General features: G+C 39.5%; 3 protein-coding genes across 3 annotated transcripts in view; 2 read left to right on the top strand and 1 right to left on the bottom strand.

The window, feature by feature from the left end:
- Window positions 1–1,188: 1,188 nt before the first annotated feature.
- LOC137108018 (tyrosinase-like) lies at window positions 1,189–6,026 on the top strand. The gene is made up of 5 exons (XM_067492279.1): window positions 1,189–2,135; window positions 2,458–2,674; window positions 4,955–5,102; window positions 5,196–5,377; window positions 5,572–6,026. Exons 1-5 carry the CDS (start codon window positions 1,314–1,316, stop codon window positions 5,874–5,876), a joined length of 1,674 nt encoding a protein of 557 aa, XP_067348380.1. The 5' UTR covers window positions 1,189–1,313; the 3' UTR covers window positions 5,877–6,026.
- Window positions 6,027–6,667: 641 nt separating this feature from the next.
- chordc1b (cysteine and histidine-rich domain (CHORD) containing 1b) lies at window positions 6,668–14,580 on the bottom strand. Its single transcript, XM_067492280.1, has 11 exons — window positions 14,390–14,580; window positions 11,692–11,741; window positions 11,557–11,613; window positions 11,254–11,414; window positions 10,606–10,706; window positions 10,302–10,360; window positions 8,914–8,984; window positions 8,685–8,790; window positions 8,410–8,529; window positions 8,247–8,309; window positions 6,668–7,976 (listed from the first exon to the last, which is right to left on the bottom strand). The coding sequence occupies exons 1-11, from the start codon at window positions 14,451–14,453 to the stop codon at window positions 7,803–7,805; spliced, it is 1,026 nt and encodes a 341-aa protein (XP_067348381.1). The 5' UTR covers window positions 14,454–14,580; the 3' UTR covers window positions 6,668–7,802.
- Window positions 14,581–16,113: 1,533 nt separating this feature from the next.
- LOC137108145 (protocadherin Fat 3) overlaps window positions 16,114–25,304 on the top strand; it is a 62,150-nt gene continuing 52,959 nt past the window's right edge. Inside the window, exons 1-4 of the mRNA XM_067492483.1 lie at window positions 16,114–19,097; window positions 19,197–19,331; window positions 19,784–19,985; window positions 25,003–25,121. Coding sequence (XP_067348584.1) covers window positions 16,131–19,097; window positions 19,197–19,331; window positions 19,784–19,985; window positions 25,003–25,121 — 3,423 coding nt within the window. The 5' untranslated portion in view covers window positions 16,114–16,130. The remainder of the gene's footprint in view (window positions 19,098–19,196; window positions 19,332–19,783; window positions 19,986–25,002; window positions 25,122–25,304) is intronic.

Raw genomic sequence — 25,304 nt, 5'->3', positions numbered from 1 at the left:
ATTCATTAGTAGGAGCTAAATAAATAGATTCCTGAGGGCAAAACTGTGGTTTGTTAGTTGCCCGGGGAGACCAAAAGAAAAAGGAGGTTACTCTGGTGAATTGGCCTTCAGAGACAGGCTCTTTAAAACAGTCACATGACGCCCTCTGGTGGGGACCCAGATACTATCAGGGAACAAATGTTAAACCCTTTGAACATTAAATTCAAACTGCTCCATAATTATTAGACTAAATGGTAAAGGTCAGCTCATGTGAGAATGCAGTACTGAGAAAGCTCAAATTACTTTAAAGGTTTATTCTGAGAACACTGTACAAGTTGAAGTACCACATATCTTCTCTTGAGGCAATGGCTTGCTTCATTATACTTTGATCATAAGCTCTTCCTCAGTCGTTCTTTGTTTTAAGTCCCTGCCCTTATCTGCATTGTACGTGATGGCATGTAGTGTCTTGCGTCATATGACCACACAGTTATTTATTAAATTCCACAACCGTGACTATTAAAAAAAAACTGCAGGTCCAAAAAGGGCTTTAATTTCATGTAAAACTTTGCAAATTTTAGTAAAGTACATATTTTTTAAAAATATTTTCATTGGTTTATATCTGTCTGCAGTAAACATATTAGTCATTTGAAGTTTAGGCTAATAATTAATTTGTAGGTGACCACTGGTGATTTGTCCTCAACTGTCTCATGTCACAAGAAGGGGAAACAGAAAACAAATGATAGCATGCATTATTCACACAACTATAGACCTTCGCATAAATATTATAGTTTATTATAGTTCTCTATTTCTTTCTTTGGACAAAGATTGGTTGTGGTGGGTTTTATCGAATAATCTCAGGACTAACAGTTTGTTTTATGTGTGTCTTGAGGCCGGTAGCGAGAAATCATAAGATGTGCGCCTGTTTCATGCTCATGACTGTAGGAAATTACAGGGCTTGTACTGTGTCTTCAGTTCTCCACATAAATGCTGGTCATATGACATCATAATGCCCATATATAACATGGTAGGTACAATAACTGATGGCAGCCTATGACATCTTAATTTGGCTCCCACTGAGCACCCAAAAGTAATGCAGAGGAATTCAGCTGCAATCTCGGGATATGCGCTTTAGGGTAATGGACCCCTCATGAAGAATTCTTCATCCTGTGATTAAGTAGCATGTGACTGGCTCGACAGAGAGGAGGGGGTGCTCTGAGAAAACTGACGGATTTATGTCTGAGAACGCGTCACATGGGTTTCCCACTTTGTTTTGGGCGCATTTTGGTTTATGTCTCAGGGACTGCTTGCCGTCTCTAAAGTAGAACCTTGCTGTAATGTGGCCACTGATAATAATTAGTTTGGTGGTGTTTTTTGAACCCTGCCATCAACAGTTTCCCCGTTTATGCGCCACTCGGGAAACCTTGCTGTCCAAAGAGTGCTGCCCGCTCTGGGAAGGGGACGGTTCGCCCTGCGGAGCCACCTCGGGCCGGGGCTTCTGTCGGGATGTGGAGATACCGGACCAGCCCGACGGGCCGCAGTATCCCTTCTCCGGATTGGATGACAGAGAGAAGTGGCCCCTGGTTTTCTACAACCGGACTTGCCAGTGTGCAGGAAACTTCATGGGTTTCAACTGCGCGGACTGCAAGTTTGGCTACTCTGGGGTGAACTGCAATGAGAGGAGAGAATCTCTCAGGAGGAACATTTTTCACCTCTCTAGGGCTGAGAGGATCAGATTTGTGTCTTACCTGAACTTGGCCAAACAGACTATCAGCGGGGACTATGTAGTGGCCACGGGGACCTACATGGAGATGGAGAACGGCTCCAACCCGATGTTCGCTGAAGTATCGGTGTATGATCTTTTTGTGTGGATGCATTACTATGCGTCCCGGAACGCGCTGTTAGGCGGCCCGGGGAATGTGTGGACCAATGTGGACTTTGCCCACTGGGCGCCAGGGTTTCCCCCGTGGCACCGCGTATATCTGTTGCACTGGGAGCATGAGATCAGGAAGCTGACCGGAGACAGCAGCTTCAGCATCCCGTACTGGGACTGGAGGGATGCACAGGGCTGTGAAGTGTGCACCGATGAGCTGATGGGGGACCGGAACCCCCAGGATCCCAGTCTTCTCAGCCCAGGCTCTGTCTTCTCTTCTTGGAGGGTAAACACACTGAAGTAACTCCTACAGTTGCATTTTTTTCTCTCGTCCAAAAGTGAGCATTCAATGATTCAAAAAGGACACAGATTTAGACGTTTTTACTTAACAGGCCTTGAACCTGCCAGATATTGGGTAATCAAGTAAAATTCAGTATCACTGCTCATTATTTATGAGACTAAATTTAAACAAAGAATGGATGTCAACTAATTGGAGTGTCAGTTTCAAAATTGCTGCTGGCAGTATTTTACTAGAACTAGATCAACTGCTAGTATTCAGGATTATTGTTGGGACTCTCTATTACATGTGTCTGTGTTTGTATCTACAGGTCATGTGCTCCCGTGCAGAGGATTACAATAACCGAGGTGTGTTATGTGATGCCAGGGAAGAAGGCCCATTGCGTCGTAACCCTGGAAACCACAATAGTAACATAGTTCAGCGATTGCCAACTTCTGCAGAGGTGGAATTCACTCTCAGTCTGACCAACTATGACACTGGAGCCATGGACCGCAGTGCCAACATGAGCTTCAGGAATACTTTGGAAGGTCAGATAAACTGGACCATACACACACCCACAAAGTTTTATCACTTGCTTTTTCATTTCCGTTGGATTCAACTATACTTGTATACAACCAATACACAGCAAAGTCAACTTAAGGCACAGAATAAAGATGTAAAGATAAAACACAACAAATCCACCTTAAGCAAGCCTTAGGCAACAGTGCAGAGGTAAAAGTCCTTTTAACAGAAGAAACCTCCAGCAGAACCAGGCTCAGTGTGGGCGGCCATCTGCCTTGACCATTGGGGTGAGTGGAAAGTAAAGAGAGAAAAGAAAAAAAGGCAACAAAAGCAACAACTAAACATTGGGCAGGGTGGTAGGACCAGTAGCTGCGCACTGGACCAAGCCCGGTAGACATTGGGGAGGGTTGCATCAGGAGGAGCACATGGCGTAAAAAAAAACTGTGCCTAATCAATATGTGGACAATGATCCGCTGTGACCCTAACCTCACGGGATAAGGCGAAAGGACAAAAAGTAAAATAAAATTTAACCAAATGTAACATATACACATAAATTTGAATTACTAACAAAATCTGGGCCCTAAAAGAGGTCAACAACAAGAGGCCAACAAAAGCTAAACTCAAACTATCAAACTGAAAGTACAACACAAGCTCTAACCACAGAGATATGACACCAATATGACACACAAGGTGTAGACATTACTGTAACTAAGCAAATTATTAACACACACTAGACAAATAGTTTACTAACATTATCCAATTTTGTAAATATGCAAAAGCAATGAAAATAATATACAAAATAAAGTGTAATAACCGATAACACCTAAAGAAAAAGTTTCCCCATATTTCCCCCTCCCTGCATCAAACGGGGTACTTGGTACAGTCCGGGCCCATCCAATCTTTTATTTGGATGCCCAACACCCCTGGCCAACACCAGCAGACCGGTAGAAAATTAAATTAATACAACTTAATAATGGAAAGAAACTAAACTTAAGATAAAATTAAAAGGTAGGTGAAAACATTACCAAACAAAGCTAGGGTGTGCCTGAGGTTGTGGCCATCACACTAACTATAAGCTCTTTCAAAGAGGAAAGAGGAGGAGACTAGACTTAAAAGTAGAGAGGGTGTCTGCTTCCTGAACATGAACTGGGAGCTGGTTGCACAGGAGAGGAGCTTGATAGCTAAAGGCTCTGCCTCCCATTCTACCTTTGGAAATTCTGGGAACCACAAGTAGGCCTGCATTCTGAGATTGAAGTGGTCTACTATGGTATCATATGGATACCGTTTAGAGCTTTATATGTAAGAAGCAGGGTTTTAAATTCGATTCTTCTAGATTTTATGGGAAGCCAAAGGAGAGAAGCTAGTGAAAGAAAAATGTGATCTCTCTTTCTAATGCCAGTCAGTCTGAGTTTAGAAGCAGCTAAACCTGCTTGGTTATTCTATTTTAAATTATATACAGCTCTGCTCTGTATTGTGGTAACCTAATGTAGCAACCTGTTTGTTTATTGCCTACTCTGGCTATGTGGAGGCTTATCTGGACTATGTTGTGGATCTTCTGTTTGTGTTGCCTTTGAGTTGCTTCGTAAACATAGTTTGTTCGTACTCTGCAGAGATACAGATGAAGGGATGCTCACTATTGTTACTGAATGTGATAATCTTATATTACAAGTCAAGTCAAGTGTTTATATGGCATTCCAGGTTATAGTGTCTTATTTATACTTAGAATAGAAGGGTTTATAGAAATTAACATAAGGGTCAAAAATAATCACTAACCAGTAAATGACATACCCACTGTTAATAATGCCTCCCCAATACTGTGCTTCATTAAAATGTCTACTGAGCCTCAGCTAAGTCTTCCAGTTTTTTTTTTTTTTTTGTATCTGCATGACCATCTCATTACAAAACACAGTAGGTTAAATGCCAACACAGAGGTAGACAGAACAATTCTAATAAAGAGCTGTCTGTGTCATAGCTGTAGACACCTGTTTTCCCAGATTATCTACAGTATATCTGATCTGCACATATTCACGTACAGCATGTCATACTTCTTAGAAAACAATGGTGGTTTACAATTGATTATGGAGATTACCATAGTCATTCACATAATAAAAAGATGACTTTGTTGTGCATTGGTGCAATATAAATAAAGTTAAAGGGAATTGAAAATTGTTAATTGTTTGGCAGGTTTCTGAAGCACCGTTGTTCTGTGTTCTTTCACTGTGCAACATAGAACTTCACGTTTTCTAATCACTACAAGGGTTCATCTTTGTCAATGCTGATGAGATATTTCTCATACTGTATTACAGGATTTGGGGATCCTCAGACCGGCTTAGGGAACAGTTCTCGTATGGGCATGCATGCTGCTCTCCATGTATTCATGAACGGATCCATGACCTCAGTGCAGGGCTCAGCAAATGACCCCATATTCCTTCTTCACCATGCTTTTGTTGACAGGTGAGAAAGGGCACGTATAGATGCAAACATGTAATGCAGGTGCATTCGTGCATTCACAGTAACAGCTGGATTTGTTTTCCTTCTCCATGAAAGCATTTATGAACAGTGGCTGAGGAGACACAGACCATCTCCATCCCAGTATCCAGAGTCTAAAGCTCCTATTGGGCACAACAGTGAATACCACATGGCACCTTTCCTGCCCCTCCACAGAAACAGAGAATACTTTATTACTAGCAAGGACCTGGGATATGAATACTCCTACCTCCTAGATGCCAGTAAGTTTTAATGTTTTAATTATTTGCATGTTTTCCTTCGTTTGCCCAATTTCATTTTTTCTTCAAGTTTTCTTCCCCTCAAATTAAAAAATGCACCCAGAGAATCTATTTAGGTAGATGCTCACTTCCCTTTTAACTCAAAAGCAAACTCAAACCTGCCTACAATTATGTCACCCCCTCACTGTTCCTTTCAGACCAGAGGCTAGCAGAGTCCATGCATCCTTACCTGGTGGATTTGCAGGAAGTGTGGCCCTTCCTGCTGCTCGCAGGGCTCTTGGGAGGAGTTGTCGCAGTGGTCATCACGGCTGCGGTCGTCACGGCAAGACGGCGATACAAAGAGTTGCCTTGGCTGCATGTAAGGAAGTGGAAAAACTTATTTGCGCTCCCAGAAACTCAGCCTCTTATCTGGAGCAATGACAATGTGGAAACCAGTCAGCACAACTACCAAACAACTATGTTAAGACACAGCCAGCCTCGTGTTGATATACATCCATTTTAATAGCTAATTACTCAGAATTATTCACCATACTGACAAACTGTAAAGAGTGTATCATCATGGTATAGTGTATTTACCCTGTATTATGAGTCTAAATATAAATCTCTTGTAAGATATAAACTGATTAAAATTAAAGAAACTAGTTACATTAAACATACATTTTGACTATGTTCCACCCACATATGCTTGTCAAGTTCCACCCATTAGGTCATTTTAGACATGCTCTATGTAACATTTATGGCTTCTGTCATGGAACGTTCCATAGTAACTTTTCATATTTATTTTCTAACGTTGGTTTTGGCTGAGTAACTTCAAAGTCAAGTTCTGCAGTGTGTTGCATCATGTACGCAGACATTTAATAGGAGGACAGGATATCCTAAGGGCACCTAAGTGTCATTAAAAGGAAGCAACAAACTCCTTCAGATACGTTTACAGAAGCCTTGGGGTGTTTTTTTTTTTAATCTTTATGTGGGAGTTGACTTAAGCACATTTGAAATTATTTAAGTTTGTGGCAGTGTGGTAAGATTACGTCTGCACAGATGTCAAAACATTCAATATTCTAACCTTAAAGTTGTGTAATAGAAAAAAAAACTATGACATTTGTAAAAGTCACTGTAATCCCCAAAGTTGCATGTGGTTCAAAGTTTTCACTTGAAAGGTCAAAACTAATTCACGAGAAGCGTTTCATTACATTTTCAGAAAAAAATCTGGCATTAATACCACTGTGATGAAACCTATACTAGTCCAATATTTCCATTTGTTTTGATGTCTAAATTAGAAAATCAGCAGGACGACGGCTTTACAAGTTTAAAACAAAAGTTTTTTTTATTTTTGGTAAGATAAATTTGTTCCCTAATACTTTTACCCTTCTTTAATGGCCTCATTTAGGTAAATTTACTTAATACATTGAAAAGCCTTAACACATGCTGTCTAACATAGCATTTTTAAAAAACGGTACTCTGCTCCGTTGTGATTGCCAGCAATTACAGTACATTCTCCTCATCAAAATTATACAGCTTTTTTGACCTACCCCCCCAAAAAAGGCATTGATGATTTTACAAAACATATCAGTTTATAGACAGGTAAACACACACAAAAAAAAAAGCAAATTCAAAATTTTACCAAGAGAAAAGTGAGATAGTTGCAGCACATTTGCCATTTCATTTCCAAGTAAAAGAGCCCTAAGGAACTGCTGTATTTATTTGTAATGCCAGAATAAACCTGTCAAAGTGTGGACATTTTAGATCCAAATTAACTTACATAAAGCAGCTTCATCGTCACACACCATATGAGTATAGATCCATTAAAACAGCATTCAGTTTGATGTGATAATGGACATACCAATACAATAATTTATAAAACCATAGGATGGAATGAAAATATACATATAAACCATTCTAAGTTTGTCAAGCAAATGGAAATGTACAAAGAAATCGAACTTTACCAAATACCGTTGAAACCAAATTGGTTCCCTCTATGGCCCATCTCATTAATTTCGGGGTGAGCATTCACTTGAAAGGTGAAATTAGGCACGGTCACACCGGACCATCTTATTGTGTTATGACACTTTTTTTGTTGTCGGGGGGAATTTCAGTGCATTTAATAGGTGTATCATAGTCTTACCTGAACAGTAGTAATTTTTCAGTGTTTTCCGGATTACCATTCAATATCGGAATGAAAAACCGGTGTAAAAAATATTGAAAAGTCTTTACCATGCCATAATGATCCAGGAAAAAAATCCAATAATTTACAGGCAAAAATCAAGTAAGCTGATGATAAAGCATTCTTAGTTGTGACTTTAAATGTTTAGGAGTCGAGGCCAAAACTCCATGACAGCAAAAGAGGCAACTCTATCAAGAGGTAAATAATGGACTGTGTGGCCTTGGATTCTGCTAAAGATACACACAATGTTTTTGCTGTAAGTTCTCATCATTCATCTTCATCCTCACTATCGGCCTCTTCTTTTTTATTCTCATTCTCCTTGGGTGGTGTGACAGGAGGAGGAAGGTCCAAACGAGCCCATGACATTACCTCAGATTTCTTCATGGCTATTTCGATTTTGGCTGCCATCATGTTTACTATACTTTTACCCACATTTATTACCTAAAAAGAAGACAAAAGACATAAGACATTAGAAAAGAACAGCTTTAAAAACTGTTAGTTTTTTGTCAATTGATTAACTCCTTTACTAATAAAAAATTATTATTTAAAATGATTTCAAATAAAACTGTGGTGTCACATAAGGGCATTTTCCCAGCACAAAGGAAATTATGAAACATTGCATGGAAATATAGAAATGCATCAAAAACATGATTAATGTTTGTTAATAATAATAATAATAATAATAGGTTAAAAAAAACATGCTGTACTTACTCCCCACAAGCTGATTTTCTGCTCAAATTCCTTGTCTCCCTCAAATATAACATGGATGTTGAGCTAAAGGAGAAAAGAAAAATAAACATTCATTTGGAAAAACAAAACTAAGCAGTTTAGATCTTGACCAGAAAAAAATCTGACAGGCTGCAGGTTCCCTCACCATGGTGCTGTTTGCATCCACATAGCTTAACTCTGGAACAGCATTCTTGGCGTAGATTGAGATGATGACCTGTGACCCAGTCTGATGCCAGTCGAACCGACATGGAACCACTTTCTTACCCTGCAAGATCTCTTTGGTGATTATTTCATATACACATTCAAAATTCAGGCATTCTGTCACAACAAGTACCACTAGATGGAGTCCCGGCTGGCGCTCTTTGTATATAGACTTGCACATATAAAAATCATTTTTTGCTGTCAGGTGAGCACACCTACCGAGTCTTTTTTTCTCCATAGATGTTTTCCCTTGGTGCAGCCCTCTTGAGAGAGGAAGGTATTGAAGTCAGAGGTTTTCCTCTTACAGCAGCTCCAGTATTTCATTCTGAAAATACAGGAATGACAAACACACACTAGAGTTTTGAGGTGAAAGGCACAGTTGGACTTCAGGTTCGAATTTAAAATGTCCTACAATTAAAGTAAAAAAAAAAAAATCTATAAAACTAACCCTTCATGGAAGATAGGGAATCCAGAATGGTACAGGCACACATCAGAATCGCTTGCAGGGCCTTCAAAACTCTAAAAATAACAAATGTTTTAAATTACTGAAGCCGTTTTTATAAAAAACTAAACAAAAAAATAGAAAGGATAAAATTTCATAGCAATTATGTTTTCCTAAGCCAATGAAGCTGTCAGATAATTGGATTCCTAATGATTTGATTGATCTTGTCTCGTTCTGTCATCTCTTTACAGATACTGTAAATGATACCGCTAACTATTGCACACTAAAGGCACAGTCCATGATTCTGGCATGATGTTGTGAAGTTTGTATCAGCATCAAAATAAGTCAAGAGCTAAATAAGTAATCCTGGGCAAGACAGTGACGTTCCAACAGCCCATCCTCATCCCCAGCCCTGCAGTGCCGGTCCCAAGTCCGGTAGAAACTGGGGAGGGTTGCACCAGGAAGGGCAAGTAAAACTGTGCTAAATCAACATGCAATGACCAATGATCCGCTGTGGCGACCCTTAACTTACGGGATAAGCCGAAAGGACAAATAAATAAATAAATCCTGGCAAATCTCATTTAGACATTTGCATTCTCACACGTAAAGTACTGAGAAGTTAAGGATTCTACACCAATCAGCTGTAATTTCCCAACCCGACTTATTTTTCCCATCTTACTGAACACAACCCCAAGGTTTTCTGAGTACTAAGAATGGATGCATTGAATGGAAAACTAGAGGAAGATTAGGGTCATTTTGCTGAGTATGACAATATGTGTAATGAATTGGAATCATTGACTTTACCTTTACAAACTAAAGCCTATTTCCGAATATCACTGGGATGACAGTGGTGAAAGTACATTGAGCAATGACACCCAACTCTGCTCTTTAACAAAGATCTTGGGAAAATTTCTTTCTCAAAACCGATTTCGCAAAGAAAAACAGACAATGAGGGAACTACTCATGGCTTTCAAGTAAATTAGTTGAAATGCAATTATGTCAAACATTATACTCCAACTCAATTCATTTCAAATGGTCCTCACAATTTAAGCTTACATTTTAGGGTAACTGTTTTGTCAGACCAGGTTAGTTTGATTAGAACTAATAAATAGGATGCTTTTCATCCAGCTACATGGAAGTAGAGAAAAATGAGATTCAACCGTGACCCAGAGCAGTTAGTTCTTTTTGGGAGTTCTAACTTATATATCAGGAATCCATCTGGATCATAAAGGTCTGTTTTTTAAATATGTAAATCACATGGTATAAAGATACGGTTTCCCAGCTGCTGTTTCCAAAGCTCTACAGATATTAGGATTAAGATTATTACACATTTCAACAGCCTGAGAATTTGATTCAGAAAGTCTTCCCCATCACAAAATGACACATTTACTTACTGTAGTACATCCTCCATTTTTGCAGGATGTTCCAATCTTGATCTCATCACCATCTTCCTCTACAAAGAAAAAAAAGGGAGAAACCAAGAATTGGCATCCATATATTGAAGATACAAAATACCTTGTCAGCATTTAATTAAACACCATGATGTGAATTGGCATCCATTAACTTTCACTTTCTACATGACCTTCCTGTCTGCTGTAACAAGATGTGGACATTATTCTATGATTAAAATGACAAGAAAAAGAAACATGAAGGAGTAAAAAGTGGAAAGAGGCGAGTAAGATGAAGTTCTGTTCTCACCTTTTGCTTCTGCTGTATTTTCAGTCAGCTTTAGCTTCTCCAGAGCTTGCTTCAGAGAAGCAGAGACTTTATGCTGCATTCTCACCATTGGTTCATCACCACTGATGGAAACAGATATATAAATCATAAAACAATAACAAATGGAAGAACAAATAGATAATATTGAAATGCAAAGGTATGTGTTTTTTACAGTTGTATAAAAATCAGACAAAGACCAATAAAGTACTTGAAAGAAACTCTTGAAAGAACTCTTTTACCCAGGGTAAAAGACTTAAGAACACCCCTGACTATGCCACGTGTTTGTATGTTTGATGATTTTCAGGATGATAGCACTCATGCTTTATGTATACTGCAATAAACTAGAATAATTCAGAGCAAAATCTAGTCCATCGAGCAAATACACAAATACAGTATTTAACTTGAAGTCCTGTTAATCTACTTGACAGACAAAAGCTCGCTTCTCTGGGTCTCTTTAAATCATATTTAGGAAAGAAATGGAGACAAATGCCAATTTGAAATTCTGTATGTATCTATTATATTACCTCCAAAATTACTTCGGCCATAAAGTGCACAAATAATAAGAACCTCAGCTGTTCCTATATTATTGATTAAAACATTAAAAAGAATGTTTGAAGCAAACAGTATTACCTTGGTCTGTTTATTGCCTCCTGAGGCTTTGGTGCCGAGATGATGTACTCATTAAACATTGGTTTTTGGTTATCTGCCTCCTTCTTTTCTCCTGATGTTGTCACATCTGGTTTCACCGGCTCAGGGGGCTTCTCTTTGTTGTGAGGACCTTTTGTACAGCCCTGAGAAGAGAAAGTCACTCTGTTGGGCTTAAAAACAATGACTCTTCCTATCAATATGGCCACAGCGAAAAGTTGGCCCCAATTAACACCTATTAAACAATAGACAATGGAAATGGAAACATGACCACAGGAAAACACTTACAACAATGCTGAGGAAGTCAGTGAAGTCAGTTGTTCGTCTCTTGCAGCAGGACCATCCCTGTGGGAAAATGCACATGCATTAAATTTGACGGGACAACAGGACACAAATAAACTGTGCATTTCTCAGGGATTTTACCTTTAATGCATCATGGAATACTGGGACTCCCGGATGATAGGTGCAGCCATCTGTAAAAAGAAAACAACTTTGATTACTTTAGAGGTCGAATGTGGTGACATAAAAAAACAAACCAAAAAAAGATGACATTTAATATGATTATACGTTTACTGACCTACTTTTAATGAATTCTATTTTTTTTTTTAATTCAAGATAAAGGGTTCATCTTAAATTATTCAGAGTGAACATTTATTTTTATTTTTTTCTATACTAAAAAGCTTTACTGCAAAAACAGCAAGACACAGAAACACAGTTTATAAGCAAAACTGAAATCTAGACTACAGACTAAGCACACTTAAAAAAAAAGAGGATTTATAACAAATTAGATATTTGTTAATGTTTTATGGAGATACTATTATAATACTTTCCTTTGATTTTAATTTTTCTTACCATTTGCATAAAATGCATTAAATGATTTGCATTTTTCTGTGTGTAGGGCAGCTCAGAAAATCTATAAATAAATATTAACTTGAGCAATAGGAAATTTAAAAAACAAATTCATCAAGCTCTTCTTCATAAATAGAATACTTACAAGCCAACAAAAAGGCTTGAGAGTGACACAATCATTAAGCATACAATGGATTTATGACAGACTTCAGATACTGTCAGAAAGTCTGACACATGATGATTTGAGATTTGACTTAAAATGTAAAGTACAGAGCGATTATTTCAAACTGTCCTGTTTTTGGGATCTGCCCTTTAAAGAAAATCACTGCAGAGTAAAGAAATTCGGGTGGGTGACACCATCAAAGATTTTTCTTTATAGTAGTCTATGCTGTGCCCCTACTGTTGAAATGTTTGATACGTCTTTTAGATACCCGAGGAGGTAATGATAATATACACTGCAGCTATCAAAAAAGGATTCCTATTAAAATGCAAATTAGACTTGAGTGCTGCATTGAGTATCTAGCAATACACAATATATACACCCTGATGACAAATGACAAAGTTTCTGAGGAAAGGAAATAAGAGATGCGCTGAGGTATTGTCGTGAGTTCTGAAGACAACACAAATATCTTGAAAGTTCAATTATATTTAGATAAGTGGTTTCATATTAGCAATAGTCTCATGGAAAAACCTATATAACAAACAAAGAAATTCAACATCAGGAAGCTAATTATTATGATGACCCCATCTCGCCACACAACTCAACAACAAATAATTAAATTTTTACATGGTCTAAGTTATACATTACTGAGCCAAAGTCAGGCCACAATTAGATCTACTGTTTTAGCAATGCTATGATGGCCATACATATTTATTTTAGTGTCTTTATAGGAATACAACAAACACAATACACAAACATCAAAAAACATTTGGGGAAAAAACAGGGTTATAAGCTCAAGTGACAAGAGATCTGCCCATGCATTTAGCATGTCTTAAACTCTCTTGGGCAGGCAAGATTCCCTGCACAAAATTGTCAAAATCTGTTAAGAAGTTTTTCAGAGTGGAGATAATGGAGAAAGTCCAGCAAGGACCTGGCTCAGCATCTGGCAGCTTTATCTGGATGCAAGTTGATCCTTTCACAGTCTGAAGAAGCCTGATGAGGAATGGCATTTGAAGAGGGACTGCAGCCAAAAAACACTTTTTGAAGTGGAACAATCCAAAAAGGATTTCTTTTTTGGTTTGTGTACATATTTCTTTTATTTTCTAAGCATATTATAATAATAAACCACTATCACTGTGTACTAAATATATCTTTTCCTCATTGCATTGCTAAAACAAAACTATGGGTGGCCTAGGACCTTTGCCCAATACTGCATGTGTAAAATGTAATCACAAATTCAGTGAGTTTCACATAAAGGCAGGATGTTATCTGTTGCAATCCTCACGCATTATTATATCAGGGATTTGGCTTTGAAGTTTGGGAATGTAAACATATAATTATTTCTGCTGAATGTCTAGAATTCTCACTTTGACAGTTCGATGATTGTAGCAGATAGTGTCTAATAATCAGTGCCATAAATAGGAAACTTCCTGCACTGACGCTGTTAGCAGGCTAACTGCCAACCTATCCACCGTCCTTCCCAATTACGTTTCGTCACGTACCGCCCCGCTCCGGTGCGACCGGTATAATAATGTGACTTTCAAGCAGCAGAATGGCTTTTCCCTTGCAATCATTTGGTTGTTTTGACCATTGCTCTACGAAATTAATTAGTCCTAGACCTCACTCGTATTTGAAAGAACATTGTGGATGACCGATTCCTCGGTTGCGCTCATCTTCGCAGTTTACCACTTGTGGTATAAAGTGATTCCGTCACTATAGCAATATAACGCGTGGCAACGCGGTAGAGATCGTGTGTAAAGTTTCGAGAAACTCTGAAACTTTAAACGGCCCGGCGGCGTGCTCCGTCTTGGATATTGGCTCTGTGAAGTCCAACACTGGCTAACGTTACCGTATAATTAACGTGCCTACATTTGGGAGCTAAACATGCTAACAAACGACATTGATAAGTCACAAATGGCCCACGTGTTATTAGCTAACAGCAACAACAGTGGGAATGAATGAAATTGCCACTTTATAGGGCTCGGACAGCTAAACGTCAAGTTAGTTGGCTACATTACCCCACAGGCCTGCTCGCTGTGGAAATTTCTAGATGATGAGAGTTTAGCTTGCTAACATACAAGGCACGGCGACACTTAACTAAGCTCTACTCACCATCTGGGTTATTTTCTGGATCAAACCTCTGTCCACATCCCTTATTGTAACACAAAACAGACATGGTGAGCTAAAGTTAAACTCTTGCCGAGATGTAAAACACACCACTAAAGGCTCTTGTGAGAGCTACAGAACCGCTTTAACTGCCGTTGCCTTGGACTGCCGAAGAAGCTACACCGGCTACACTTCCGGATATTGTCGGATACACTCGGCAAAGATCGGAGAGCCAACCCTCCACCACCTCCATCCTGAGCGCACTGTGGTCCCACACAAGCGACAACTGATGCTGGCCGCTTTGAAACTTGCGACATGTTCGTTACACTACATGAATCTCGGACTTAAGCTCCCAGCAAACGGACACCTATATGTTTAACGTCAGTTTAACTCAACTATTTCAGATAAATCCGAACCCACCCCTCGCTGCATTCAGGGTACAGTAGTCAGGTGCATGAAACTGGGGCAATAGCTATTTAGTTTTGCGAGGATGGCTGCAGCCTAGTAGACATCTGCCTGTCGGGATATGTGCACATGCATTTTGCACTTCGCGCATCAGCATGGACTTATACACTTTTTGCTCTTTTAGCATTCTCTAATTTTCTTTTCTTTTTTAAAAAAAATTGCTCACAATCGAAGAGAGGAGGGGGAAGCTTTACTTTTACTGATTACCGCCGTTTCGTTTCAAGGTAGGAGACGCTGCGATGTATGAGTGAAGTCTTTAAATTAACCCATACAATATAGTCAGTCAAGCTGCAGACTGCTTCATAGTGAATTCTGCACGGAGACAAGACAAGCTGGACAGAATTTGCTTCATGGGAGAGGATAGATCCAGCCCAGCATCTCTCTGGGAATTGTCTATTTGAGTCGTAGGATTCTGACATCTCATTTGGTGCTGCCGTTATTCTATGCCACAGATTCCATACAGCTATACAGTGCCCTTTTAGTGGGCTCAAAGAGTTTACCATACATTATTATTTTGATTATTTTAGTTTGTGTTGAAGTTGTACCGTGACCAAACGAATGCTACTGCAGGTTGACAAGGTGATGCATACAACCTCTGTATAATTAACAGAAGCCCTTGCAATATTTAAGAGCATTTAAACCGAAAAGAAAATGTTTTTCTCATGTTTCTTTTCATTCTCTGATGTTTAGAACCTTTGGTTGTGTATTCGACTCAACTGGTGATAACTTTTTGAATCTATTGGAATTAATGTGTGAAAAATAAAACATTTAATGCACAATTAAATTAATTTTTTTCAGATCTTCTCACACTATCTGTCCTATAGTTACACTTTTTTGGCTGATATCACAAACCAGGTAGCCACTGGCTAATGGATAAAGAGCCCTTGTGTCTTTAAGACAGTGTTTATTATAGTAACAGTGAATGCTCCTGATTCCCATTATTTTATTTTGTGACATGATATGTTTTACGGAGGCTGTGTGAGTGTGCTCTGCTTTGATGTGAGTCGTTTTAAGGCATGACATTCTTTGCTTCTGAGCCTTTCACGTGCAATATTCAGTGTTTGAATGCAAACACTTTGAGCATAGCATTGAATATGCTATGATATGTCTGTACAGATAAGGAATATCCCAGAAGCACCTTTGTAACTTTTGTCTCACAGTTATCTATCAAACTTTTTAGCATGCAGAATGCATGTCTCTAACTACTCACCTACTGAGTTCATATTTGTTTTTTTCTTTGTTATTCTTCCCAAATATAGGCTCACTGGATGATGGAGTAGTGATGAAGTCTAATCGGTGGGGAAATATGCTTCCTTTACCCAGACTTTCTCTTCCTTTCCATTTGATTTGTTTCTTCCTTCTTTTCCACTGTTTCTCCTCAACCCATGCCCAGTTTTTGTCAGAACATAGGGCAGGACAAAGCCTGTTGCTCTTCACCCAGCCTGCTTATAATGCTTCTATCTTTGAGAACTCTGCAGCAAGAACATATGTCAGAAGTAACGTCAAAATGGGCATTATTCTTGGACCGCCCCGGTCTTTAGACATAAGATATTCTATTGATTCTGGAGATGAAGGAATATTCCAGGCTGAGGAGTTTGTAATGGGAGATTTTTGTTTCCTCCGAATACGCACTAATGGAGGCAGTGGTACCATACTGAATCGGGAAGTACAGGACAATTACACGCTGATAGTCAAAGCATCTGCTCAAGGAGATCTAGAGGCCTTAGCTACTGTCTATATCAAGGTCTTGGATACTAATGATCTTCGGCCTCTGTTCTCTCCAACCTCCTATTCATTTGTCGTTTCTGAGAGTGCCCCTCTGGGTGCCAGCATAGGACGTGTAACAGCCACAGATGCTGATGTAGGCTCCAACGGGGAGTTCTACTACTTCTTTAGGAACAGAGTTGAACTCTTTGCTGTTCATCCGACCAGCGGGGTCATCACCCTGACTAGTCGACCCAGGATGGACAAACAAGACCGATATGAGTTGGAGGTGCAGGTGGTTGACAGAGGGATGAAACTCTATGGGAACAACGGTATTAGCAGCACTGCAAAGCTCCTCCTCACTGTAGAGCGGGTTAATGAATTTGCTCCTGTTCTCAGTGCAGTTGCTGTTGTTCCATCATGGGCAGAAAAGGACCCAGTCTTTGTCATAGTCACAGTAGAGGACAAAGATGAAGGAATATCTGGAGATATAGAGTGGGTCTCCATTGTTGAAGGTGACGTCTTTGAACAGTTTGTGGTTGATCGATCACCTGTTGGGAATGAGTATAGGGTTAAAACATCCGAACTGGTCGACTGGGATATATTCCCCTATGGCTGCAACTTAACCTTCCAGGCTAAAGACAGAGGTATACCTCCTAAGTTTTCTAATACCCAAGTTGTTCAGTTGTTGGTTACAAAGCCAGAGCCAATGTTGGTAAAATTTGAGAAAGATGTTTATGTAGTCAAGCTTACTGAAATCGCTCCCCCAGGCACTATTGTAGAGCTGGTGAAACTCTCTCCAGCCCCTCTGAGTGTGAATTACAGCTTCAGCAGCATTTCACATCCAATGTACTTTGATATAAACCCTTTGACTGGAGCTATTTCAACCACAAGGCAGCTGACAAAGATATCAAAGGATTTCTTGGATTTTGAGGTGGTTGATATTGTCAGTCAGCAGCGAGCAAGGGTCCAAATCACCATAGAGGATGCCAATGACAACTCTCCAGTGTTCAACAGGCCATTCTATGATATTGCAATCAACGAGAGTCTACCTGTTAGCACTGTTGTCCTTGTAGTGTCTGCTTCAGATTATGATAAAGGAGAGAATAGCTATGTAACTCATACAATCAGTGGTGAACAATCTCTCCCATTTACCATAGACCAGGACACAGGGGAGGTGAGGATCACAAGAGAACTGGACTTTGAGTCATCAGATGATATGTATACTTTTGCTGTGCGGGCTTCTGACTGGGGCACGCCCTACAGAAGGGAGAGTGAGGTTAATGTTACTATTCGTCTAATAAATATCAATGACAACCAGCCTCTTTTTGAGAGAGTTTCTTGCAGGGGAATGATAAGCCGTGATTTCCCTGTCAGCGAGACTCTTGTCACGTTGTCGGCTGTAGACATGGATGAGCTAGGGATGGTGAAGTACAAAATACTGTCTGGAAATGAGTTAGACTATTTTGAGTTGAATCCTGACTGTGGGGCTTTGTCATTAAAAAGATCATTAGCGGTAGAGCATTTAAAAAATGGAGTATTCAACCTGAAAATAGTAGCAACAGATGGAGAGATGATGTCTGAACCGACATTTGTGAATGTGTCTGTAGTGAGAGGTATGAAGCCATCCAGGGGATTCAACTGCAAAGACACCCGGGTAGCTCAGCTGTTGGCAGAGAAAATGCTCTCCAAAGCGTCTGCCATGGCTAGACCAAGATCAGATAAGAGGTATACAGACCTCTTTTCTGTGAACAAACAGGCTCCTCAGTTTGAGGCCCTGCCTACTAGTATTCTAGTGAGAGAAGACCTCGCTGCTGGGGCCAGTGTGTTTCAGGTGCGAGCACGAGATGGTGACACAGGCTTCAATGGCCGAGTTCTCTTTTCCATAGCTGATGGCAACAAAGAAAACTGCTTTAATATCAACATGGAGACAGGCTTGATTACTGTACTGCAGCCACTTGACCGTGAGCGGTTGGACCGTTACTTCCTAAATATCACCATCTACGATCAGGGCTTTCCTCAGATGTCAAACTGGAGATTACTCACTGTCATTGTTGAGGATGCAAATGACAATGACCCAGAGTTTTATCTGGACGGCTTCTCCGCTCTTGTTTTAGAAAACTCAGCCATTGGTGTTGAAATTATCACTATCACTGCATTTGACAGAGACATGGGTCAAAATGGACAGCTCTCCTACATAATGCCGACAAATGTCCCTCAGTTTGGTATTGACAGTGAAACTGGAACTGTGTTTATTGCAAGCCACTTGGACAGAGAAACATTCCCGATGTTCACATTGAACATCGAAGTAAGGGACAAGGCTGAAAGAGGCTCTCGAAGATCAGCGGTGACTACTCTAAATATAATAGTGGAAGATGTCAATGATTGCGCCCCAGTTTTCATCCCTAGCAGATACAATGCTCGAGTACCAGAGGACCTCCCACCTGGGGCTGTGATTACATGGGTGCAGGCCCAAGACCCAGACATTGGCCCTGGGGGACAGGTTCGATACTCCTTGATTAATGACTTCAATGGCACTTTTGAGGTAAGTGATGTCACTATGTGTGTTGTCTATACAGTTGCATATCTTGATTGTCTTTGTATTGACAGCTTATGATGTATGACATTTGTCAACTTTGTACAGGTTGATGCTGTGAGCGGAGTTCTTAGGATTAGAAAGGAGCTGGACTTTGAGAAACAGCAGTTTTTCAATCTGACATTACATGCTGAGGACAGGGGTGCACCTAATCTTAAAAGTCAGACATTTGTGGAGGTGGAGGTGGGTAACATACACACACACACACACACAATCACACACACACACAGACACACAGACACACACACGCACACTATGACCAGTTTCCTCAATTACCATCGATAGCTTTATTTCAACCTCTCTAATACAATGTGACAATATTAACATTTTATCTTTAATCAAATGCCTGTGTAACATCATTTAGATAATGGTACACTAAAACATCCCGGACCAATCGCAAACATTAATAAAAAAAATTAATGTTTAAGGACACATTGCTGCATGCCTCAGAATTAATTCAAATTAGCCAGAATGATTATTTGTTGGAATAGGAGTAGGGTATAGTGGAATAGCTTCTTGCACCGTGCAATTATCAATATACTGCCGTTCTCTTTTTACTGTTACTGTATGATATCACACATTTTTTTACAAATTTTTTCCGTCAAAATTAAAATAAAACCATTCCTTTTCTTCAGGTGCTAGATGTCAATGAGAATTTATGTGCACCCTACTTCTCTGACTTTGCCATGAGAGGCTCAGTGAAGGAGAACTCTCGTGCAGGCACAAGCATCCTGACAGTCAATGCTGAGGACGATGACAAGGGACGTGATGGCATATTGAGGTACTCCATCAGAGGAGGCACCGGACTGGGCACTTTCACCATTGACGAAGACACAGGTGCGACACAAAATCAATTTTCAAGCCTATTTATGTAAAGTGAAAATCCAATAATCTGTCCAATAACAGTGCCATGCTTGGAATACCAACACCTAAATGTATTGCTAAACATAGCATGGTACATGAAATTGTACTATTTCTTTAACATTTATGGTTACCTTCGCTTATGGTACATAGTTGTCAGCTCCAGCTTTTGCCTTATTTGTAGCTCTAGTCATAAGTTGAATCGACACGGAAAGCATCACCAGTTGCATATTCGCCAGGGACTGTGACTGTGTGAACTAAAAGGAGAGAGGCAAACATAGTGTGAAATACAGTCATAGTCAGTATTTTGATGGGGCCTCACGTGGGAGCTGTGTACTGGGTGATCATTACTGTAATGAGAGCAGCATGGCAGCTTCACTGGCTAAGCCTCAGGCCACTCAGCACAACCGACCCAGTGCTGTGTGAATAGCATTGATCAAGGTTCTCCTGCACAGCAGCTCCTCATTTCCAAGCATAGTGAATTCACTGTGACTTATTTAAGAAAGCCTGACTCTAAAGAATGTGCACTTGTCTGGCAGTGTCACAGCTGAAAACAAGTTGATCCAAACAAGACACTATGACTCACTCACCAAGGGATAAAATGAATCAAATAGCCAGTATGAAAATAGGACAGTTCATATGAACTCATATTGACTCATGTACAAAATGAAACACCAACTCTACACAGTACGTGTGTGATCAACTGGATAAGATCCTACTTCCATAGGAAATATGGCTGTTGTGGGCTGAGAGATATTAGTTTGAAAGAGATCCTCCAATTTAGCGCCTTGCAAATACCAAGTTAGCAAAGTGTGCATACTTGAGATTTCTATGATACGATATGAGTAGTGTTAGTTTACCGCTGAAGTTTGCTGCAGTCTCAATCCATTGTGCTGATGCTTCTAAACCTAATCACACTCATGGTGTTGAAATATCCAAAAGCAGTTCATTTATACAGTCCCCCTTTCCTGTATGATGCTGTGGGGTACTCCATAACAAGTAGTACTTAATAGAACTTCATAAGCACCACTGATGTGCTATGTGCTATCATTGACAGGTTCTGTATTGCATATAAAGAAGCACAAGTGAGAACTGCAGTTGCAAGTCTGTATTTTAGTTTGTAAAAGAAAGTACTGTCTAATATGGCTGACTGTTAACGGTTGTTACTGAAATTTAACCAGATGACCTACATAACAGCCCTACTTATGACCTATGGTCCCCATGATCCCTATGGTCTAGGGATTTCATAATTATTTTATTTACAAAAAATAGTAATAATGTAGTAATACTTTACTTACTACTTTAATTACCACATCTCTAAAGCAGTTTCACTTATTTTAATTCTTTAGTTACTAGAGGGCATTTTCAAAGACTAGGTGTTTTTGTCTTCTTTCTGGTACTTGTACTTGTATTAAAAAAGAACAGCTTTTTCCAGTGATCACCATACCACTATTTGTTTACTTAGTTTTTGTCATTTGACTACATTTTCAGTTTAACTAGTAAAACTTATGTCTTACTGTCAATGATAATCAATATTATTTGGTTAGATTAATTTAAAATCTGTATTAAAATGTACTTATCTATCTAATGACAAGAATCTTATCTCAATATGTGTTAAATTTTAAACAAATTATATATAGATTTTGCTATAAATATTCATATTTTTTAAAAGTGACAACTTACAGTAATCTATTTCCCTCTTTTGGCTTATTCTGTAAGCTTAGAGTTGCAACAGCGGATCACTGGTCCCCTCTTGATTTTACACCGGATGCCCTTCTTAATGCGACCCTCCCTGAATTTACCAGGCTTGCGACAAGTGACAATTTGAATATTAAATCCCAAACCTGTGACTAATCATTATGTAATTACTTCAACATTTAGCACCACACGTATTAAAATCAATTGTCACTAGCAGATAGCGGTGTAGTGCCCATAGCCTAAAAGATCAGAAGCAGTAGTGAATTTTAGCCACTGGAGTTTATCTTAGACCTTATTTCTAGAGAACAAATGACAAGTGTTCTTCATCTGGCCTCTGTTTTCACCTCTTGTCACACTGGTCCCTACTGTACATGACTTGCACTAGAGGCTTGTATTGACCTTTAACTAGGCTAATTAGTATTGACTGTAGTTGAGTGAAAAAGAGATAGAGATGGACAGACAGAGAATGTCACTTTCCATCTTTCCATCGATGTTTTTATGTGTGTGTGTGTGTGTGTGTGTGTGTGTGTGTGTATATATATGTATATATACATATACATATACATATATATGTGTATAAATTACAGAATAAAAAATTACCTACGTCGGGATAATACACTTAGACAAATCCTTACAGTATTCTGTAATAGAACTTGGCACTGTTATTCACTTAAGTGGTATATCCTCAGCAAGGAACATCACAGCCAGAGAGAATGTTTATTGAGTGCAGATTTTCCAAGGGAAATCAGAGTGCTTGTTAGAGCAGAAAGTGAAGGCAGAGACGTGTGGAAGAGAATTGAAGAGAGGAAGGATGAGGATGCAGGGGAGTGTAGAGTACATAAAAAAGTGTCAGAAGAAACTTTGCCTTTTTTCCTCACAGACCTTTTTAGGTTTTCTTTTCTTTTGGCATGTCTGTTTTTAAGTTCCGGCATTTTGTTTAGTTTTTTTTCTAATATAACAAGCTAGTGAAAAGTCTCAGACCAGTGCTGTTTTGGTATCAGAAAATACTGCAAGCACATGCCAAGTTTTCTCTCATCAATTTTTTTTCATTTTATCTTGCAGTGTAGCAGTCAGGGTTGTCATATGTGGACAGAGTAGAACCGCTCTGTCCTCCCACCATGCATTTAGCTGCCATGTTGAGTGGCTCTGTTCTGACTGCTTGTCAATCTGGGGCTCTTACTGCCAAAACTAAGTATGTGAAGAGAATTAGAAAGGCAGTAAGAGAGAGTAAAAGTGACAGAGAGAATGAAAGAAAGTGTAAGAATCCCTTTGTTTGGCTTGTATAAACATGCATTTCTGCCTTCTGTAGCTTGTTAAAGGGCTCTATGATGCACCTAGTGTAGCCTATGACACCCACTTTGTCTGTCAAGTCTGCTATTTATGAATGCCTCCTTTTTCAAATTAGTTGTTTTGATGTTTAGGATAACTCACTCCTATGCGAGTGGAAAGTACAGGGGCTATATATCAAAAAAGAAGGATCTTCTTTGGCTCCAAACCTTACTACTCATGCACTCTGAACAAAAATTGGTATTCTTGTCATTGGCTAAGGGGAACGCAAGCCCTGCAATTTCTCATTGGGCAGCTGTCAGATGCCACTGCTCCTTCTTTTAGTGGGTTTGCAGGCTCCAGGATTTGTCACAGTCAGGACAAAGCATTCTTTAAGTGATAGACAAACATACTTTTAAAAAGTAAACATAATCTGCAATTGTTAAAAATTCAAAAGCCCAAATCTCTTGGTGTCCTCTTCTCTGTGACACACACAGCCGGCCAGCTCTGTGTGTATTTTCTTATCTTCTCAGGATTGATACTTTGATATGGAAGAATTAGGTAGATAGCAGGATCCCAGAGCCTGTTCACCAGGAACGGGGAGTTGAATAGACATGACAGATGGATGTAAACCCAAGTGTACTGTGAACTTCTAGATTAGAAAATATGCCATGACCCTTCAATTTTCTGTTCACTCTTTGAAGTGTGTTATTTATGGTGAGAATGGATGCTGTCAAGTCAGATTTATATTGAATTCACTGAATAGTGCCTGTCGGTCTTAAAGTTCAAAGTGCTTTTGAAACAGCCAACTCTGTTTTCCTCGTCTCTCTCTGTCAAGCTATCTGACAGAGATGAGATGTGGTTTGAAAAGGACATGGCCAAGGACGACAGCGTAAGGATGTGTTTCAGCAAACACTTTTATTATGCATTGTGCGTGCCCTCGGCAGCTGCTTTGTCATAATCTGACATATACACACATTTTCTGGTGAGAAGGTAACGCAGCTAAAGAAGCTGCAACAAGGCAGTAGTACACAATAAAAGTCACAAATTTACACTTGTAGTCATTGATTTGTTTGTTTGTTTTACCTGGGGATGTTGGGTTTGTGTCTCCTGGCCAGTGAAAGTTAGGAAATCGTATACATTGACTGTAGGACTAAATACATGGGAGCATTTGCTAGGATTGAAAAAAGTGCTCATTCATGTTTACTTACCTTAATTTTCTGTTTTAACTCCCAATGTGATTAGAATCGAACCATTGTAGTTGTAGTTGAAATTAAGACACATGTAAATTTAATTCATTATGGGTCTATTGGCTCATTTCTTATTAGGTCTGGCTCCTTCAAATGGCCATCCTTTAACAGAAAACAGGAAATCTGATTGGGGTGTTTATGGACTGGCTCAGTTCAGTCACCAGTATTTATTCCTAGTTTACTGTAATGAGAAACTTTCCTTTTTACACCTGAACATGAATGGACTCTAAAACCCAAAGTCTGAACTTACGCAGTAGGTTGTCCGTCATTTTTCTAATATTTACTTGGACAGTCCGTGATTTAAAAAAGAAGCAAGCCCCCATGTGTCATCCATTGTGAGTGTTCTCTTTGTCCCTCGAGAGGTCACCAAAACTGTCAGCTACTCACCTACCTTAAGGCCACTAAACACACCCCAGTCAATGTGTGTGAATGTCTGGGTGTGTGTATGTGTGTGTCTTTATTGGTGCAGGGCAGTTCAGGGTACATTTACCACTAAGCATATAACAGTGGGAGCAGTTTGGTCAGCTGTGATTAGCTGTAGAGAAGCTGAAACATTGAAGGTGACTACAGCGGTGCCACTAATGCCTGTGAATGTCACTGGAGCTAGGACACAAAGTTTACTCTAAATTTGTGTCTTTGCCTCCGGAAACTTTCCCAATGAGATCTTTAGGAGTTTATTTTAGTGATGCGGTAGTGTAGTAGCCCATAAACACTTAATAGGTTATGTATTCTCAAGGCAAGATAACAAATGCATTCATGTTTTTTCTCTACTTTAACAGGGGTGATTTACACTGCTGGTATCCTGGACTGTGAGACCAGAGACTCGTATTGGCTTACAGTGTACGCCACGGACAAAGGGGTTACACCCCTGTCAGCTTCTATTGAAGTCTTCATCCAGGTACCAATAAATTACCAGTATTCACATTATCATATGCATAAGTGGCCTTATGCAGAAAAAGTGAGAGATAAACTTTCATTCAAGCATACAGGTGTGATAGAGTTCAGACAGAGTATTCCTTACATGATGTCACATTTGTTTTCACCACACAAAATGACTTTTTTATCACAACCCATTTAGATT

The sequence above is a fragment of the Channa argus genome, chromosome 22, assembly GCF_033026475.1.
Source record: "Channa argus isolate prfri chromosome 22, Channa argus male v1.0, whole genome shotgun sequence".
Lineage (NCBI taxonomy): Eukaryota > Metazoa > Chordata > Actinopteri > Anabantiformes > Channidae > Channa > Channa argus.
This window is presented reverse-complemented; position numbering and strand designations above follow the sequence as displayed.

Bases quoted from the DNA above. Each gene is read 5' to 3' on its own strand.
- LOC137108018 (XM_067492279.1), top strand. From the start codon at position 1,314: ATGTGGCCACTGATAATAATTAGTTTGGTGGTGTTTTTTGAACCCTGC. The intron at 2,136-2,457 runs GTAAACACACTG...TTGTATCTACAG, and splicing joins CTGTCTTCTCTTCTTGGAGG to GTCATGTGCTCCCGTGCAGA. The intron at 5,103-5,195 runs GTGAGAAAGGGC...TCTCCATGAAAG, and splicing joins CACCATGCTTTTGTTGACAG to CATTTATGAACAGTGGCTGA.
- chordc1b (XM_067492280.1), bottom strand. From the start codon at position 14,453: ATGTCTGTTTTGTGTTACAATAAGGGATGTGGACAGAGGTTTGATCCA. The intron at 11,742-14,389 runs GTGAGTAGAGCT...TTCTTTTTACAG, and splicing joins TCCAGAAAATAACCCAGATG to ATGGCTGCACCTATCATCCG. The intron at 8,310-8,409 runs GTGAGGGAACCT...TTTCTCCTTTAG, and splicing joins TGGATGCAAACAGCACCATG to CTCAACATCCATGTTATATT.